Source organism: Pocillopora damicornis, chromosome 9 (assembly GCF_964200805.1).
Source record: "Pocillopora damicornis chromosome 9, jaPocDami1.2, whole genome shotgun sequence".
In the NCBI taxonomy this organism is placed as follows: domain Eukaryota; kingdom Metazoa; phylum Cnidaria; class Anthozoa; order Scleractinia; family Pocilloporidae; genus Pocillopora; species Pocillopora damicornis.
In genome coordinates, this window is record NC_142678.1 from 16,112,749 (window position 1) to 16,130,699 (window position 17,951).

The 17,951-nt window shown below is 38.4% G+C and overlaps 2 protein-coding genes across 2 annotated transcripts; both read left to right on the forward strand.

The window, feature by feature from the left end:
* Window positions 1-4,422: 4,422 nt before the first annotated feature.
* LOC113682810 (uncharacterized) lies at window positions 4,423-8,953 on the forward strand. The gene is made up of 2 exons (XM_027199996.2): window positions 4,423-4,618; window positions 6,884-8,953. The coding sequence occupies exons 1-2, from the start codon at window positions 4,538-4,540 to the stop codon at window positions 7,655-7,657; spliced, it is 855 nt and encodes a 284-aa protein (XP_027055797.2). The 5' UTR covers window positions 4,423-4,537; the 3' UTR covers window positions 7,658-8,953.
* A 961-nt stretch (window positions 8,954-9,914) lies between these two features.
* On the forward strand, window positions 9,915-11,639 carry LOC149040385 (uncharacterized). The gene has a single exon (XM_089182431.1). It carries the CDS (start codon window positions 9,994-9,996, stop codon window positions 11,134-11,136), a length of 1,143 nt encoding a protein of 380 aa, XP_089038557.1. The 5' UTR covers window positions 9,915-9,993; the 3' UTR covers window positions 11,137-11,639.
* The last annotated feature ends 6,312 nt before the right edge of the window (window positions 11,640-17,951 follow it).

Sequence of the window (17,951 nt, forward strand, 5' to 3'; positions counted from 1 at the left end):
TTCCTCCAGACTTATTTTTGAGCCAAGTTATCAACAGTTTAATTTCATCCAGACACTTTGCCTGCCTTGAGATCTTTAGTCCAGTGATGAAAGAGATATACTACTTTTCCATGTCTGATAGGCCCAAGAAATTTAGTGGAGTCACCGAGGAATATTGGGAAGAAATTCCTCAGGAGATATTGCTCGTGATGAAATGGAGTATTGATTATTTTTGTGATCCGGTTTATATGCTATTTATCGAACAGAGGTCAGCGAGAAAAAATTCAAATATGGTGGGGAGTGTCCGTTACGTAAGCAATATCATGTTTGTCAATACCTCTTTGTCATTAGCGGATTGCAGCCACATAAACTCGTATCGGTTTTCAAAACACATCTTGAACGATCTGTGCACCAAACTAACAAATTTAATTCCAATTGAAAGTAAGTCCTTCACAACTAATCGCTAAATGGTCTATACGCTGTAGAAAGGCATATTTTCATCCATATTCAGACATTTCTTTTTGGCCTGCAACCAGCAAAGAAAAACATTTTCCGGTAACGACTTGCCACCTTTCACTTCCGGAAATTTCCAAATATTCGGCAGATATCATGAAGGGGTTACTCAGCACCCAATCAACCCCTTTTTAATTTTATCATAGTTCGTTTTCTGTCTGATTGTGCAATCTATTGGCCACTTGGGATAACATAAATTCATTGTAAATGTGCATGTCTAGACATGGTTTGATGCTACTCTGGTTTACAGATTTAATGAATATGACCGAAGAAGTGACAATTCATAGACCTAACGTTTCGACACTCCTGTCTAGTGCCTTCATCAGGGGTGATCTAAACGCTGCAACATGAGGTCCTTTTATATGATCACTAATTAGCGGCCTTTTTTCTGACGAGGCGTAAGTAGGCGTCAGGAAGCAAACCGCTATGTCTGATCGTCCACATGGTTGCCGTGTGAACTTTAATATATGTCCATGTCTACTTTGAAGTCGACTAACTATTGGAGGCTACTGTTAATTGGTGCGAAGATCAGACTAATTAAATTTTTAAAACCTTTTTTTTTTTTTTTTAGAATGGCATCCCCGTCCCTTTCCGGTTTCAGCCGAAGGAACCCAGGGAGAATTGGCGGGAAAACGCCAAAAAAGGGATCTTATTCATTTCTAGCTTGAGAAAACAGTCTTTCGTGTCAAGTTTTGTCTCCTTCGCAGAGAAAACATGCAGCCGAAAATGACGCAAGCTACCTAATTGCAATCCATCCTGGTTTGACTTCCTGCAGAAATAACTCTTAGAGCGACTAAAGTGACCTCTCAAGTCTTTCCTGTGTAACATACAAATTACGTTACATCTATTCACCAACCATGCCGTTCCAGCACATGACCTTTCTTTTTCTCCAACGAAAATCTAATGGTAAGCTGTTCTGTAGTCTGATATTGCCTAAGAGCGATCGCTTGGACCGGGTTTTGATTACTTTAAAAAGTAATTAATCTCTATCAGTAGTCCCGTGAGAATTGACTGGTTGTACTGTACTTCACGTTATCATTGTTCTCCAAAATTTGCGCCATTCTCTCAGTTTTTCATGTTCCACACTAAAGTTTCAAATCATGACTTGGTCAGCGGCGGTCACGTTTTTTATGTATTTTTCTAATTCCCTTAAATTTGTTCCTATCATTTTTTTCACCTGCTTTGTCTTTGCGACACATAATCGCCAAAGCGTTCTGAAGCTATCTACTCCTTAGAGAAGGATGTTTCTGTCTTGTCACGAAGAAAAAATTCTGAGTCTCCATGAGGAATCGAACCTCAGACCTTCATATTCCGCGTTTCGATAAAAAAAAAATTGCCATCTCTCTTATTCTATTTATCTACTCCTTGTCTGAAAATTTAAAAAAAAAAAAAAAAAAAAAAAAAACCCTAAGAAACGCGTGTGTAGCTTGTTGTTGAGGTTCATGCCAAGTCCTTGTTTGCTAGGGTTGTATAAGAAAACTGTTTTCGATAACTGTTTTTAATTGTTTTCGAATGCGTTCTACCAGAAAGAGCTGCTGAAATAATTCCCTGATCTTCAGTATTATCACCGATTTCAAAGGACAGAAAGAGTCCACAGGCTGTGGGATTTGGTATCCCGGCTGAAAGATTGCGATAAATCGTGGGCGTAATAGTAAGATCACGAAGGAGCATCTACACCTATTAACAGACCTCCTTGGATTCAACAACAAAAGCGAGACGTTTCTCTTTAAATAAATACCTTTAAAATTAGCCTCCTGGAGACAACAAAGATGTTTTGTAAAGGCCCAGACAGAAATGCGTAACTTGCTTCTTTACATTGGAAACTAAATTATTTATCTAAAAAAAAAAAATCAGTGATTAGTAACAGAGATGGAACAAAAACAAAATTCTGAATTATAACATTCGCAAGTTTGCTGAACACAAGAGATCGCAAAGCCATCGTTGCCAGGTGAAAAGAGACAATCTTGATCTTTGAACCAAAAGCAGTCTCGTCTGTCATCACGAAAGGTTTAGATTTGACCTTTTAGACAAAAACGCTTTACATATGTAAGATTAATCTGCTAAACAAGACAGATGTTTGCAAAATCATAAGACGTATATTTGTGCAAACATTTTTCCATTCACATTTTCGTGGCATTAAACCGCGAGTAGTTCATACAACGATTAGGGACCTGTAAAATTAAACTCAGGTACATGTATCTCGAATTTTCTTGCCATTTTGTCCTATAAAAAACTTTGACCTGTGACACTAGGCGAACAAGGTTTCTTGCGCTCCTTACATCAGCAGGAAACAGCCTAGCATGCTGTACACTGTCTGTAAAATAACTTGCAATAACTACAATATGATACACAAAACTGAAAACCGGTGTTCGGTGAAATAAACCATTTCTGTTGTTGCAGTTTATCCTTCAACGACGACCATGGCAAAGCATGGCACTCTCCCTGAGTTTATATGCCAACCACAGTTATTGCTAAACCAATGAATGACAGCGGACCACCCGGTTCTTTATAAGATGAAGCACAACTAGTCGACATCATCGTAGACCACATAGATAGACAAACGATAAACTTAGCTGCTATGGTGTTAGTCCCCACGATGACTAACTGTATAAAATTTTTTATGAAATAGAAAATGGATTTGAAACAAAAAAAAACTAGACAAAGGAAGTCGTGAGATCAAAGGAAGCAAACTGTGAACTTCACTTTTTGCGGGAATATATTATAACTTCAAAGGACGGAAGACTGACCCAACGGAAACACTGTCGTATCACTTGGCAACAGTAACTTCTTTGGCTCATCTTAGTGTCGCCTACACTTCATTCATAATCAAGTGTAGGCGACAGCAAGGAATTTTACATGCGGAGAAGGCGGTAGGATTGTCTTGTGATGTGTTTCTTGTGTTTGAAAAGTAGAAGTAACGGTAATTACGTTTTTTAAAAAAAAACAAAAACAAAAACATTTAGACCAAGTAAATCTTGCGGTGTCGGCGTGTTGATAATATTTCTTGCGGTGATGCGGTGTTTGTTCTATTTTGTTTGTGGTGTTGCGGTATTCAGAACCCCCCATGTCCCCCTCTACTTTGAATTCTCACTGGCTACCTCCAACGTTTTCCTTAATTGTGATTGGCTCTTGTTATTACTCTGATGTTGCTTCTATAATGCTCGATAGAAAAGCGCTCTAAAACGACCTGGTCTTGTCCAAAACTCTACAAGTTCTACGTCGTAGAACATCTCCTCCTCCTCCCCCCCCCCCCCCCCCATTAATTGTATTGAAACCATTAATCCGCAAATACTCATGGTTTCCGTTACACGGTTTAGAAAGCCGTGACTTAACAACTACAACTTAAATTGGACTGAAGCAAATATTTCACAAATAACAATAAAACAAGGTGCTTAATTTTGCGGGCACTCCTCGATATTCATAACACAGGGACCGCACAGCAAATCGAGTGGGGGGGGGGGGGGGGGGCTAAAGAAGAATGCGTGAAGGAAAATTTTTTTGTTAAATTATTTTTTGTTTAATTTATTTTTATTCTTGCAAAAAAGTGGGGGGGCTTAAGTCCCCCCAGCCCCTCCCTCTGCGCGGTCCCTGTAACAGTTTACTGCATTATGGTATTTCATAATGCTACACTCACAGTCCCCCTTCACGTAACTTAAGGGATTAATGGATTCAAAAGTGTTTTGTAGACCCATCTTGAGTTGTATTGTTTTGGTGTCTATAAAATCATGAATACTAATCGTGTCCCGGTGATAAATATTTTTGAAGATAGTGAATCATTCTTACATAAGAATGACATAACTGTAATCATTTGACTTTTCACAGACAATTTCCTTTACATTGCACCAAAATAAATACCACTGGAAGTATTTAGAGGCCTTTCATGAATCAAAATTCTCTGAAACCTTGGTTTCCCGAGGGACGCGTTAGACATGCATCACTGCGGACCGAGGACCCAAAATTTGCAAGTTCCAGAAGGTCAGTCGGTATTCAAGCGTCACTTCGTTTTATTTCGTTGAGATGTGAACGCAACTTCGAGCGTTTCAACATGTGCCTTTGCCCAGAGGAATTTGCTTTCCGTCGACTCAAATTGAGTCATCCTTATGCAAGTGCGTTTGCAACATCGCCGGTGAGTACCTCGACTTTTCAAGGCAAGGAACATTTCCCTTTTATATTAGATTCACGATCTGATCAAAGACAGATTACTTTAGGGTCTTTCATTTGTTCCTTGCGCGGATCATGTTTATCAAAGATTGTTTAAAGAATTTCTGAAAATGAAGAGAAGTTTAGTTTTCTTCCCACAATGAATGAAAGTCCTTGTAAATGGCAAAGAGCAATGAATTCTTTGTAAATCAAGCCTTTATCTGCCAGTGAATTCATTATATAGAAGGCATAAATAAGACGTGAGTTACTGGATCATGAATTTTGTCAAGCCATTTATGAAACTGACATTTGTAACAAATGCATTCTCTTAAAATTGGTGAGAGACCCCCATTTCAAGAAAAGTAAAAGATCGTTGTGGTTCTGTAATGGCGCCAAAATCTTTGGATCAACGTTTACTGTTCATGGAAAGAGTAATAATTATGCAGTGGCGCGCTTCGACAGTCGCCCTTCAAGGGATTTCAGTGAGTTATCAATATAGTCAAATACTTTCTAGAAATACTGCGATAACAGGTCTGTTAAGTCCATAAAAACTTCGTGTTCATAAAACTGACGGTATCAAAAGATTACATTACGAACAAAATCGGTTAAAATCTTTACCTTTTTAAAAAATTACCTTGTATGATTTTCATTCGCTTAAATGATGCTACTTGATCTAATTATTAAAACACGGTTTCCGCGCACGAACTTAAGGTTCCATAGCCAACAGCGTAATTATCTTTCAACCTTAAAAAAGTTACACAGCAGCAGAAGTTTCATGGAGTCCTACAGGACTTCAGGAGAGTTACATCATGGGAATGTAGCCTCTTTGAGCTCCCACTAATTCGCAATTATCTGTAAAATAAACAAATATTGACTAAAATATTTTATGCAACGCTAACAACTTGCACAGCCGAAAACTGTTTTAAATCATCACACTTGGTAGACTTCATGAATCAGATACTCATTGCTCCTATAAAGTACGTTCACCATATGCAGTTTAATGAGATTAAGAGCGAACAAGACTTTCTGATTGTTTAACAAATGTATTTTAAACACACCACAGAAGATTGTTATAATTATTCATAACCGTTTATCAGTTCTGCTTATATTTCTATTTCATCAAATTAGGAATTTTAAAATTACTCCTAAGACAATAACAAAAGAAGGTAACTGATGCTGAGAAGCACTATAAAAATTTTCGTTCATAAATGACTTCGGTCGCAAAACAATATTGACACACGATTGTTTTCATAACAAAAACCTCGCTTTACTCGCGACAAAAAGTATCGGGCTCTAGTAGTTTCAGATTGTATAGGTATAGCCCGCGCAGAAATCGCAATCACTCAACGGTGCAAAACGTGTATTTCGTGCCAAGTACATGTGGCGCCTAAAATCGTAGATAGCGCAAGTGATTGTGCTGGTTGTTTAGAACCTGTATGTTCTAAAATCCTGCGATAAAAAAAATTAATATCGTAATTTTTTCTAGCATGGAAAACCAACGACCTTTCCTTCGAATTGTGAGCGAAGTATAAGTATCCATGACCCGTAAGGACCCGTGCGCGCAGTGACATAGAACCTAGTCGAAATACAGTTCAGAAACATACGTTAATGATCCCGCACATCTTAATAACACGACCCAACACTAACTGTCGATCAACAATTCACATTCTCTTTCAACCAAGTGCCTTTCCCAGGCGAACTTTTCACCCAGGATGTGCAAAGAATATACGTATGCTTCAAAAACCATATAATTTTCATCTCCCCTTTAAAAATTTTGAACGAAAATTTGCTTCTCACCGCGGTTTTGAGTCCCAATGTGTAATCTAACAGCTCGAAATTGTTTTCAAATGGGCAACTGAAATATTTGACCATGGACGCCGTTATATTTAAATAAATCAGTGTACCTGCCTTCTACGCAAAACTACAACGCGCGGTCATTATACAAGGGAAGCATGCCTGCCTGTGTAGCATGCAGTTTGTTTTAAGGGAAGGTACCACATGGATGGGAAAGAGAGGAGAGAGACTGACAAGTCAGAGTAAGAGGCCAGGTTACTGACTAAAAGTACGTAGTCGAATTTTTCTTAAATCTAAAAACAGTTCTTACAAGGTTCGGTTAGTCTGTGGATTCTCAATCTGCGGTAAATCAGTTCCCGGCGGATTTATAAATTGTATGTTACAGATTGGGAGGGTGATATAAGAAGATTATCTTTGCTCTCGGTATTGACTGACTGGCAGTATTTTGTCTCAACAGTGGCTACCCCTTCCTTTGTTCCTCATTTACCGCCTCATCGCCGCCTTCTACTTTCTGTCATGGTTGATCTACAGTGGCTTTAGCGATGGTAACTACTGGTTCATTTTCCTTAGTAACTGGGTCCTTACCTTTGTAACCGCTTTCTTTCTGCTTGCCATGTTCATTACTACCCACTATTGCTGCGGATCTGGAGTCGAAGATGACCCGGCTGGCTACGGACCTCGTCGTTTCAAGTCGGAAACCTACATCGTGGGATTGTCTTCCGAAGATGAAAACGAGACCGAAGACGAAGGGACATCCTATGCCACTAAAGAAGATGATGAAGACGGGCTGAGCTGGCCACAGAAGGTATTGTGGGTACTTTTCGACATAGGAAGTGTTACTTCGCTGGTAGTCACCATTTTCTATTGGTCAACGCTGTACCCTGTAAAAGGTGGAGCAATCGATGGTTTGAACATAAACGAACATATTTTAGCCGCCGTTTTTATGCTGATAGAAGTCGTATTTAGTAATATTCCCATCCGTCTCCTGCATTTTTTCTATCCTCATGCGTTTTCTTCGATCTACGTGCTTTTCAGCGTGATTTACTGGGGCGCTGGGGGAAAGAATAAGGAAGGCCTGAATTACATATACCAGATCATTGATTACGAAAAAGAACCAGGTCGTGCCATTTTTATGGTGTTCTTCTTGTTAATTGTAACGCAAACAATGGTGCATTTGTTCCTCTTCATATTGTTCAGATTTAGGGCGTGGCTTATATCTAAACTCCAATGAACCCAAGTAAAGTAGGGTTATCATTGAACGTTAAGAGGACTTGCAAAACGTAAAGAACGTTGTTAAGCTCAGTGAGACGCAAAGTCTGCCATATGTTAAGTTACTAAAAATACAACCACTTTTAAGAGAAGAACTGTCCAGAGAATAATCTCTCGAGAACTGTATAATAAACTCATAAGTCTCTCACCCGAGGAAAATTGCTCAAGAAAATGTTGGTCGCATTATTCTCCCTTGAATGAATTCATAAATTCTGCCAAAAGTGGGACGATAAAGTATCTTGCTTACTAGCGGGTTCTCTAAGATGATATAAAGTTGTTCTTAATCCTTTAAATCCTAAGAGTGATTAGCATCTAATTTCTCCCTACAATATCTGACCCCTGAATCACACATCAAGGTCATGAGAGTAAAGGAAATGGTCACTAGGGAAAGATCCTTCTGATTGGCAAACAAATTCTCTCTGTCAGCACCTCAGGAAATGTATAAAGAACAGTGTGGAGAATATGCATTCTGATGTTGGGGCGTTAAAGGTTAAGTTAGTGTGCTGCTCCCTTACAAGCACTGCAATAGCTCCCCTGTATCACGGGTCTTAATCAATTTCTGCCGAAAAAAAATTAACCTTGCATGCAAAATCAGTAAGTGGATTAAAAAGGAAATATTTGTTAACTTGTTTTTTCAAACGTTGTCAAGCTTTTTATCGCTTTTTTTAGTCAATTAAACATGCATTTTATTCCGAGTAAGAAATTTTCGTAAGCATTTTTTCGCTGTAACACTTTAACTCCCAAGATCTTATTAGTAATTCTCCTTACCGTCTGCCATACAGTTATTGTGATGCTTGTTTGGAGAATTTGGTATTGGATCAACTTATAATCCCCTCATTGAGGGGATTATAAGTTGATAGTTATTTTTCTTTATTCTCATCACTTGTGTGGTTGATATTGTATTGATATTGTAAGGAGAAATTCTGTCTTGGTCACTCATGGGAGCTGAAGGGTTAAATATGACACTCTATATAGTGATAAGAGTAGCATTTTAGCCAAACGCTGTTTGTCTACATTTTCATGCGCTTTTAATTAAGGGAAAAAAAAGTTTAAAAAAAGTAGCTCAGTAAACGTGGGTTTTAAGATAGTTGGGATATGGAAGACCCAAAAGCCAGTTGTTGGAAAAAAAATGCATTTATAGTTAGCCAGTTTTCCTTGTTTATGACGAAAGGCCTCATTTTTAAACACAAAATTGGCTAAAAAAAAAAGTACAATGCAATGTATCTATCTCAATTTCATTAAAGCATTTATAAACTTCTCACGTGCATAGTGACATCGTTCCTCTTCGCTCTAATGATATCAGTTATATAACTGCGGTGGTTACTGATCTGTCTCTGAACAGTTTCGATTATTTTGGCTGTAGTGGGGAAACAGGAAAAACTATCCTCCGATTTCTTAAAAAGTTCACCGATTCTGGACCTATTAAGTGCCAATGTGCTATTTATGATTAAATCTCTGCGGGGCAGTTGCTAATTTTTTAACACGGTAATTAACGTTCAAACAACAAAATCAATTATTGCATATTTTGGTGACGTTTACATTTTCAGCTTCAGTGAAAAGAGTCTGAGATAAATAAAATGTGAGTTTCAAAAAACACTATCTTATGAGCATCATGAAAAAGAGCTATAGCGCTTTCAACCTGTTGTTTCTTAGGAGAAATAAATCAGCTTGAATGGAAGACTACACAACATTAAGTAGTTACTTCTACCTAAAATCATTCTCTTTCCACCAAAATTCCGATTCCCAGACCAACCTATTCGAGTATATGAACAATCATCAATCCTCAAGCAATACACCGAGTCAATTAAGTCTTCTTTGCAAAACGTTTAAGTCGCCTGAATTACAGCAAGCTGAGGTGAATTTGATCATGATCACTTCTAGACATTTACCTTACCTTGATAGCGTTTCGCTGAATTTCTCTTTCTCCATCGGTCACCCCAAAGAAGATGACTACAACCTTATTTCGATAGTTCAGCAGATTACTGAACATTTTGAAGTATCATATTCCTCTCAATGGGACCATTTTTTAGAAAATCATGCAGGGTTGTCCGTAAACAAACAATCTGAAGAGCATAATCTGCAAACTGTCAGCGGTAGTACTGCATGTAAAAAAAACTTGGGGGCACAGTGAAGATTTGCAACTCTGTTCTGCACGGAGGAGGTATTAAGGGACCGGTCATTATTTATCGCCTGGGGGGGGGTCGGAGTATTTAGGGGGGGATCACATGGTTTTTTGAAGACCTTTAGGGGGGATCAGCCGTAATTGACAAGCATAATGGGGGGGGATCAGACACAGAAATGTCAGAGCACAATAGGGCTCTGTTTGCTAGTCAGATAATACCAGTCACGAAACGCATTTTAGATGCCATTGATGATCTGTTTAAAGAGGAAGTCGATTCCATGGAAAAAGATGCGAGAAAGGACAGGATTTTAAGGGTAATCAGTTCATGTAAACATGGTCTTGAAGTTCTCGGAGATCTCTACCTTCCACCTGTAAAGCCACGATGGGCTGACCTTACAGATGCTGGTCCGGGCGTGGGAGTTTCCAACTACGAAGTTAGATTTCGAGACGCCGAGTTAGCAAGGGTTCACAATTCCGATTATAGAGTGCGATGTCATCGTTCGAGGGGCGACAGCGGGCAAGGTGAAGCCGAAAGGACAAACTCGGCAATTTCTGATGCTCTCGTGGATGGCGCAACTCTAGAGTGGGAAAAATATAGGAGATTTGAGGATCTTTCAGAAGAGGAAATCAAACAACTGTCTCTCCAGTCATACGAAGAGTACGAAAAGAAACGGATGGAGAAAAATGCCTGGTATGTCTGTAGTCAGGTAGCCGAGAGAATTGATGATGCCCCTGTCCTTAAAGATTACATCAAGAGCAAAGTAAGCGAGTCCCCTGATGAATTATTCTTTTTCAATTCTGTTTACCTCGACAACTATCGGGGTGCATCAGAACGAAACAAAGAGCAAGCGCCCGGTGCAGCATACTTCCGAAAGATCGAATCGTTTATGGAAGACCACTATATTCGTGGAGAACTTTTTATGGAATTCTGTCGTGATGCCTGTAAAGAGTCAAGAGAAGAAAGTTCCAATCTCTGTTCCTGGTGTTCTAACAATAGATGGGTCGGTCCAGAAACGGAAAGAATTCCGCAACCTGTACCAGATTCAAACAATCCTGGACATTTCATGGATATCTATCAGACGGAATCGACGGGCAGGACACCAGATGATTACCTTCCAAGAAAATGTATTAAAGATCTGTACAAGGAACATTCTGACAGTATCAGAAACGATCAGGATACCATGAAGAGCTTCTGCTCAAAATATAATGTGGAAGAGAAGCACGTCATTGCATATGTTAATCATTTGAAGGATATTGAGATCCGAAAGGACATCAGAACAAGAGCAGCTCAGGATCGAAGAAGGCAAGAGGCCGAATGAACGTACAAGGACTTTCAATGGGATAACCTCATCGAGGGTGGCAAAGTTGAAAAGTTGCGGGTAAGAGAACTAGACCTGTATCTCAACAAGCATGGTTTGACGACTGTGGGTCGGAAACTTGACAAAGTGAAGGCCATTCGATGTCACTATTACCGACAGAATAAAGAGACTGTGATAACAGAAGAACTGTCGAGTGATGAAGATGACGTGGAATCCGAGGATGAAGAATCCGAAAGTGGAGAGGCAGAGAGCGACGATGACTATGTTTTCGTGGGTTTGGATGAACAGCCTGAGATTGGCACTTCCTCGACAATTCAGTTCGTATCTGACGAGCAAATATTTACCGTTGTGGTTCAAGGTCCATGAGACGTAAGTACCACTATTAAAATATCACTTGCATATTCAAAAAGTTATTTGGCGGTGGCTGGGAGAAAAGGGGGGGGGGGGATCATGAAACTTTCCACTACCGATAAGGGGGGATCTCTAAAAAACTAGATACTCTACGGGGGGATCAGGTAAATGCTCTGATGTGACAACAAAAATACTCCGACCCCCCCCAGGCGATAAATAATGACCGGCCCCTAATATTTCTCGAGATTGTTCGAATCATCTGAATATTTATGGACTCAAAAAATCAAGGGTTGGACTCGTATTCTATAGAGCAGATGAGTGAAATCAAAGTTTTATTCCTTAGTCTTTTACACGATGAAATGAATCATGATCGCGACTATGAGTGTAGGTCTCTAGTTGAGATTTATCGTTTTAGATAATAATAAGTGTTCTTAAGGCTTTAAAGCTTTTCCTTCAGATTAGAGCATGCCTATCAAGGCGTATAGATTTAAATTTTTTTTTGCTGCTGACCGCAATCGCTTGGGGATTTACTAGAAAGGCAGACGCTGAAGAATTGTCTAATAGTTCCCGAGCGCTTATTTAGATTTCGGCCAAAAGGAGGGGCGCTTTTTGGAAGGAGGGCGCTTGATCGAGAGAGGTGCTTATTAAGAAATTAGAGACCGTTACTGAAGCTTAAAAATTTATAAATAAAGTAGCAATAGAAACAGGTGTTTTCTTGTATCCTTGCTTCTTAACAAAGTGAGTGGGGAGTGGGTATATGTTTCATATTATGGCCGAGGGGGTGGGCGATTATTTGAGGGAGGGCGATTATCAGAGCGTGGGCGTTTATTCGAGGAAATACGGTGTTTGAGAGGACCGGGCCTACGCGGTGTTGTGCATGCCTGTTACCCAAAGTAACGTATGTTAAGATAGTCTGGTGCAATTCAGCCGATTTAAACATAAAAGTGACGATGAACGGTACGGCCAAACGATTCAGGATTGTTCAATTACTCAGGAAGGAAGGTCTGGGATCGGAATTGCGCGGAGTGCAACAGCACAAGTGGCCAAAAGTGTGACTAAATGAACTATCAATTCCTTTGTTTATGTCAGCTGTCAGGGAAAATTGAATGCATAAAGGTAAGGAAGAGTGGTGTCTCTAAATATGCTGGAAGCTTTAGCGTGTTACGATTAATGAATTAACACCGCTTATCGTTGCTAAGCCGATAAGAGTGTTGCACCCCTTATAAGAGAAATTTGTGCGTTCTCATAGGGTACCCACATTCCAGAAAAATTTTAATAGGGGTCGAACGTTTTCATTTCCCTGTTTGTTTGATTCTCGTACACCCAATTCTTAAAGCTATAACTTCTTCACCACTTTTTCGTGAAAGCTATAGTCAGCAAAAAAACAAAAGAAAGAAGCAAAATCTGATCAAGCTAAAAATAAGAGGGCCTTCGATGAGGTATTTCCATGAAATAAATGTTGGAATACGTGAATCAAAAATTCGCACTACAAGTTAATCTAACTGGACTAACGCAATTGTTTCTGTGTCCCATACGGCAGACAAATTTTCAAGATCTTTCTTCAATATTCAATTGGCTCTCTGGCCGAGATTATCCTCATCGGTAGCTCGTGTTTCTTTCCGATTGTTTGTCCATTTGCCATCTCTGACTGGGGCGAACGAAAAAAAAGAAATTCAAATATTTACGAGAAATAGGCAACTGTGACCACGTTTGTGTGAATCTAACACAAGTCGGCTTTGTGAAAGGGGTTTCACCCTCAAGTACAGCTTTTCACATCTCTACGAGAAGTACTAATAACAATGGCCACAGTCTAGATTCTCCCGACTAAGACCGACGTCTTAATACTGCAAAGTTATTATGTTTATTTTGATGAAATCGAACTGCAAACATTACCAAAACAATTGGGAGCTCAGATTCAGTCAGAAAAAAATTCACGCAGCCTTATCATCTCTAAGTAGCATCCAGAAAATAAAGTCGGTTGTGCGAAGTTTGCCATGAGAAAATAAACACATTTCTTTTACAATTAAATCATTCCAAACTAAAAAATGTGTTATTTCCGGATAAGATGAATTCATTTTCACCCTCGTCAGTAAAATGAATGTTCATCACGCAAGAAATACTGATGAGCTTTCAAAATCATTTGACTCACATTTTGTTTGCTATTTTCCTAACAAGTGAAACGCAATTTTTCGATTGTATTTTTTATTAAAAAAGAATGATTTGAGATTAAGCGAGAAGAATCATCTCGACAAAATATTTTTTTTCTTGGTTTGATTCATGGATTGATGTAAGGAAAAAGTCAACAACGTGCACGTGAATCTCTTTTATATCATGTTTTAGTCCTAGAAAATAATCTCTATATGCACAACAACTGGCTTCAATAGCATTCTGCGGATAATTTCTAACTTTAGTTATTTAAACGGACATAACCTTCAAACAAATTAAAGAAAAGCTGAAAATGAATGAGTATACTTTTCAAGATTTTACTTGAAAAGAAATTATTTTAGTACAAAGCCAATGGCTTGAGAATCCACTGTGTTCTCTTCCTAAATTTATGATTAGCATGATTGGTGAAGATTGTTAACAAAATATGTTTGAGTAACCACATAAGGCTGTTACAGAAGGGTAAAAGTGGGAATGAACGAAAAAATCGTTTTGAATAGCGAGATCGTTTAATTGATCCTCTGATCTTGCGTAAAAGGTAGGAACATTAAGTCTGGCTGTACACGGCTGTAATGTGTGCACTGTAAGAGAAAAGTTACTTAACCTTTCGCCACCAGTGAATAAAGGGGGTAAGTTTCTAAAGAAACAGTGGTGCTGCGTCGGTGGGAGAGTGTAACATTCGCTCTGACGAGAAGCTAACGCTCGAAACGTCAGCTCTTAAACTCTTTATAGTGGCCAATTCTCAGTTGATAATACTAAATTACTCTTTCCCCGCCAGCTCTCGTGAAAACTTGAGCCAGCGTTTCAGAAATTTATGTGACATACTCAATACAATCCTTTTATGCTTTAAGGCTCGGCGTAAACTAACCAGAAAGAGAGTTTGAGCATAAGTATCTCTGAACACTAGAAAATTGCACAATGAAAGCATATCGTCACTCTATAAAAATTTGACCTTGACTAAAAGTATGATTGCGACAAGGAACCGGTTTGATTCTGCACGCCGCTGTCTCGCAGCTACGTACAACTTTTGCCCTCCAACAATGGAATTTCCATCCACCAGTTTGTGTTTAAGTAAATTTATTAGATTGAGCCTTTTGAATTCACAATATCTATATTTCGCCTTGAGAATGAATCTAAACTTCCTTGAAAGTAGATATGAGGCGAGTTGTCTTGTAGTGAATAATTCTTTAAACTCAATTTGAGTTATTTTGATCCAGTCAAAGTTAAGCAAGGTTTGATCATATCAGCGGCAAAAACATCTGCAGAAAAACATAAATTTGTTTCACTTAAGTGACCGAAACACCTTTAACTACATCTTCCCATTCAATTCTGATGAGGGAAAAAAAAGGAACTCAAACATTAAACTTGTTCCATTTGGACTGAGTGTTTCTGATCTTTTCATCTCATTGAGAGCTACATTGTCAGTAGTCTTAAATGAAAATGCTACAGACTCCCAATACCTCAAAACAAATAATTACTTTTAACTCTGGTTCAAAATATTCTAGGCTCGAATTGCCAGAGAGAAGAGACAACGATCCACATGAAACGGCTAATCTCAGTTTTTCGATAACGAGGAGTTTGAGTGAGCCTGTACGATTCGAGAAAACAGAACCAATCTGCGTTCAATATTTTGATAGCTTGGTTCATTTTATCACACGATGAGTTAGGAAAGTTTTTTTTTAATATTATTTGTGAATGTAAATCCCATTAGTGTTCTGATCAGTTATGGTTCGAAGTTTACATGGATGAAAAAAGAAAGCTGAAAGTGGGAAAAATGGGAATTGGTTTCAAGTAGCTCGCATATTGCTAAATGTAAATAGGAGAAGATGACTCGGAAAGCGTTAAATTTGTAAAATCAATCGGAACTGATTTTTTTCATTGCTTCATGAAGCACGTATCTCATGAAACAACTCGGAAATGTTAAAGTGAGATAGTACATATCGAAACCAATGCCTGACTTCTTCTTATCTGTATTTAATGTTGTGTTTTACGAAGGCATGCACGGACTTAATACAGACTTCAAGCTATGACTTGTCATAACAATACCAGCACTTTACATTAACAAACAAAGAGGCTTTGTGTATTTTAAGGATTGTTTACGATAAAATAATATCATCAACTTTTTATCTGCGATATCGTATCATTATCTACGATCTGCTTGGACGACAATGTTTTGTCGCGAGATGCTTGGTTTTGTTTTAACTGTTTGCTGTTTAAAACTGTTACGTCAGACCAGTGACTTCAAATTTGTTTGCAAAAGTCGTTACTGAGGTCAGTCAAACAGTTTACTTTCAAAATACTTGCTATAGCAATATTTTGCTCTTAGTAAGGTAAGATTCTAATGTTAACGGAATTTTTTCGGAGTGAAAGCGACCGGTCTTCTGTCAAGACCATCAGCACAATGGAAGAGCCGCATCGATTTCACTTAAATTATCATATCAAAGAAGAACGCGTCAGTAATATGGAGGTTCAATAAACTGCGTGATTAACAGAAAGCAGTAAATAACATAGGACTCGACTTATTAACCCTTCATTATCATAACAGAGCCTTTAGAAAGTAATATAGTTTAGCAAGTTTCGGTAAACAAAGGTGCCCACAATCATAGGCTGATTAAAGAAAGAATTTTATGATCAAAGTGCCGAAAATACTTCCTTTGGGCTCCTCGGTGGCCGCCTTCCCTTCCATATCAACAAGGTAGCCTGACTTAACACAAAGACAGTATAAATTACACTCACCAGCTTGTTCTCTTCTGGCTTATAAATTATTTCGTCTCGCACGTTTTAATGGCTTTGGAGATTGAAGAGTTTTTATTAATCTTTTTCAATCTCGACTTGCTATTGTTTCCCAAATTTACACCACAGTGTTAAAAACAAAGGTCAAATTAATTGAATATGCGCTTGAAAAAGCGCCGCAATGTGCCTGAGTGATGCCGCCTTGAAAAGAAGAGAAATGTAATCAAGCCAGAAAACAATGTTAGCGGCAAACGAAGAGAGTGTTCTACTTCTCCTTGGAAGGAACTTTTTAGTGCTTTTAATTTTATACTGCATTGTTTTTTGCGTGTTCCAATTTCGTCACTTTTGAGAAAAAACATCACAGCGAGTTACAAAAATTGTGGTATACATATAAAACACAGAGACAATTTTCGTCCACACTTCTATGCTGTTGTGTCCTTGGAGTCGTATGAAAGTGTGAAAGGAGTCGCGAACTGAACTTTTTTTTCGCTCTCTCACGAGTAGTTAGCGCAAACACGAAAGTACCATTGGAGAGTCCATGGTCCTTTAAAAAGCCTTTTATAGCAACAACACGCCCCTGTTTTCATTAGTAAGATGTTCCGAAGCGCCGTGGAAAATGAACTTCTCGTTTGGAAGTAATTTCTTTTCTCAAAGGCAGGCGTTAACTTTGCGAAATATGCCGCGCAATTTGATTGAATTCACCTGTTCTGTTCAAAACTTTTTCTGAAGTCAATTAACAAAATTAACATTCTGATGGTCCATAGCCGGAAATATATCGTTTTGAACTGGCCGGAGGTAAATAAGTTAATGTATATCTGCCAGATACCGGGAAAACCTGGAAGGGACGAAGATGTTTAATTAAGACGCTGATATTTGAATTTCCCGTCTTGGTTTATTTTATTTAAGTTACAGAGTTATCTTTACAAGTCTAATACAAGGGATATCAAACCAACATCGCCACTTGAATATCTCAGATATGTAAGCGATATCAGAACACACCGAATTTGTTAAATAACAACTTTCACTTTGATGTGAAGTATGGCCCGCGTTTCTTAATTTTTCATGCATAAACATCAACTGCTTGTATACAAACGCTATTTACAAGGCTATAGTTCTAATCATAACGAAGATTTCCTTCAAATAACGTTAATCATCTTTATCTTAATAAATATTTCTCTTGCTTGATTTTACCAACTATATTAATCTTAGACGGTTAAGAATATATGAAGGTCAATAATTTTTCAGGTTTTATGTACATATTCATATTATCGCTTAAACTATTTCCTCTTGGGTTGTTTTCGGATATCGAGACCAGGAAATATCGTGTTAATAATGAGCAAGTTGTGCTTTTGAGCTTAGGGATCTGTGTACTTTGATGTGAGCGATAATTCTTACAATACTGTAAAAAATCTCTGGATTAAATCCTAAAATATGATGATTCCCTTAAAAGCTATCAGCTGCACTTTCTTAAGCTGTTCGTTACGTTTTAAACCTTATTTCCCCGGATTTGTGACGGTCGGCTTTCAAGGGACGTAAAAAATGTAAGGAAAAAGAGTCATGTAAGTAGA

What these genes read in the sequence shown, in the direction of transcription:
- LOC113682810 (XM_027199996.2), top strand. Translation starts at nt 4,538, where the DNA reads ATGTGCCTTTGCCCAGAGGAATTTGCTTTCCGTCGACTCAAATTGAGT. An exon ending in GTGCGTTTGCAACATCGCCG is followed by an intron (nt 4,619 to 6,883) that starts GTGAGTACCTCG and finishes TTGTCTCAACAG; the next exon opens with TGGCTACCCCTTCCTTTGTT.
- LOC149040385 (XM_089182431.1), top strand. Translation starts at nt 9,994, where the DNA reads ATGTCAGAGCACAATAGGGCTCTGTTTGCTAGTCAGATAATACCAGTC.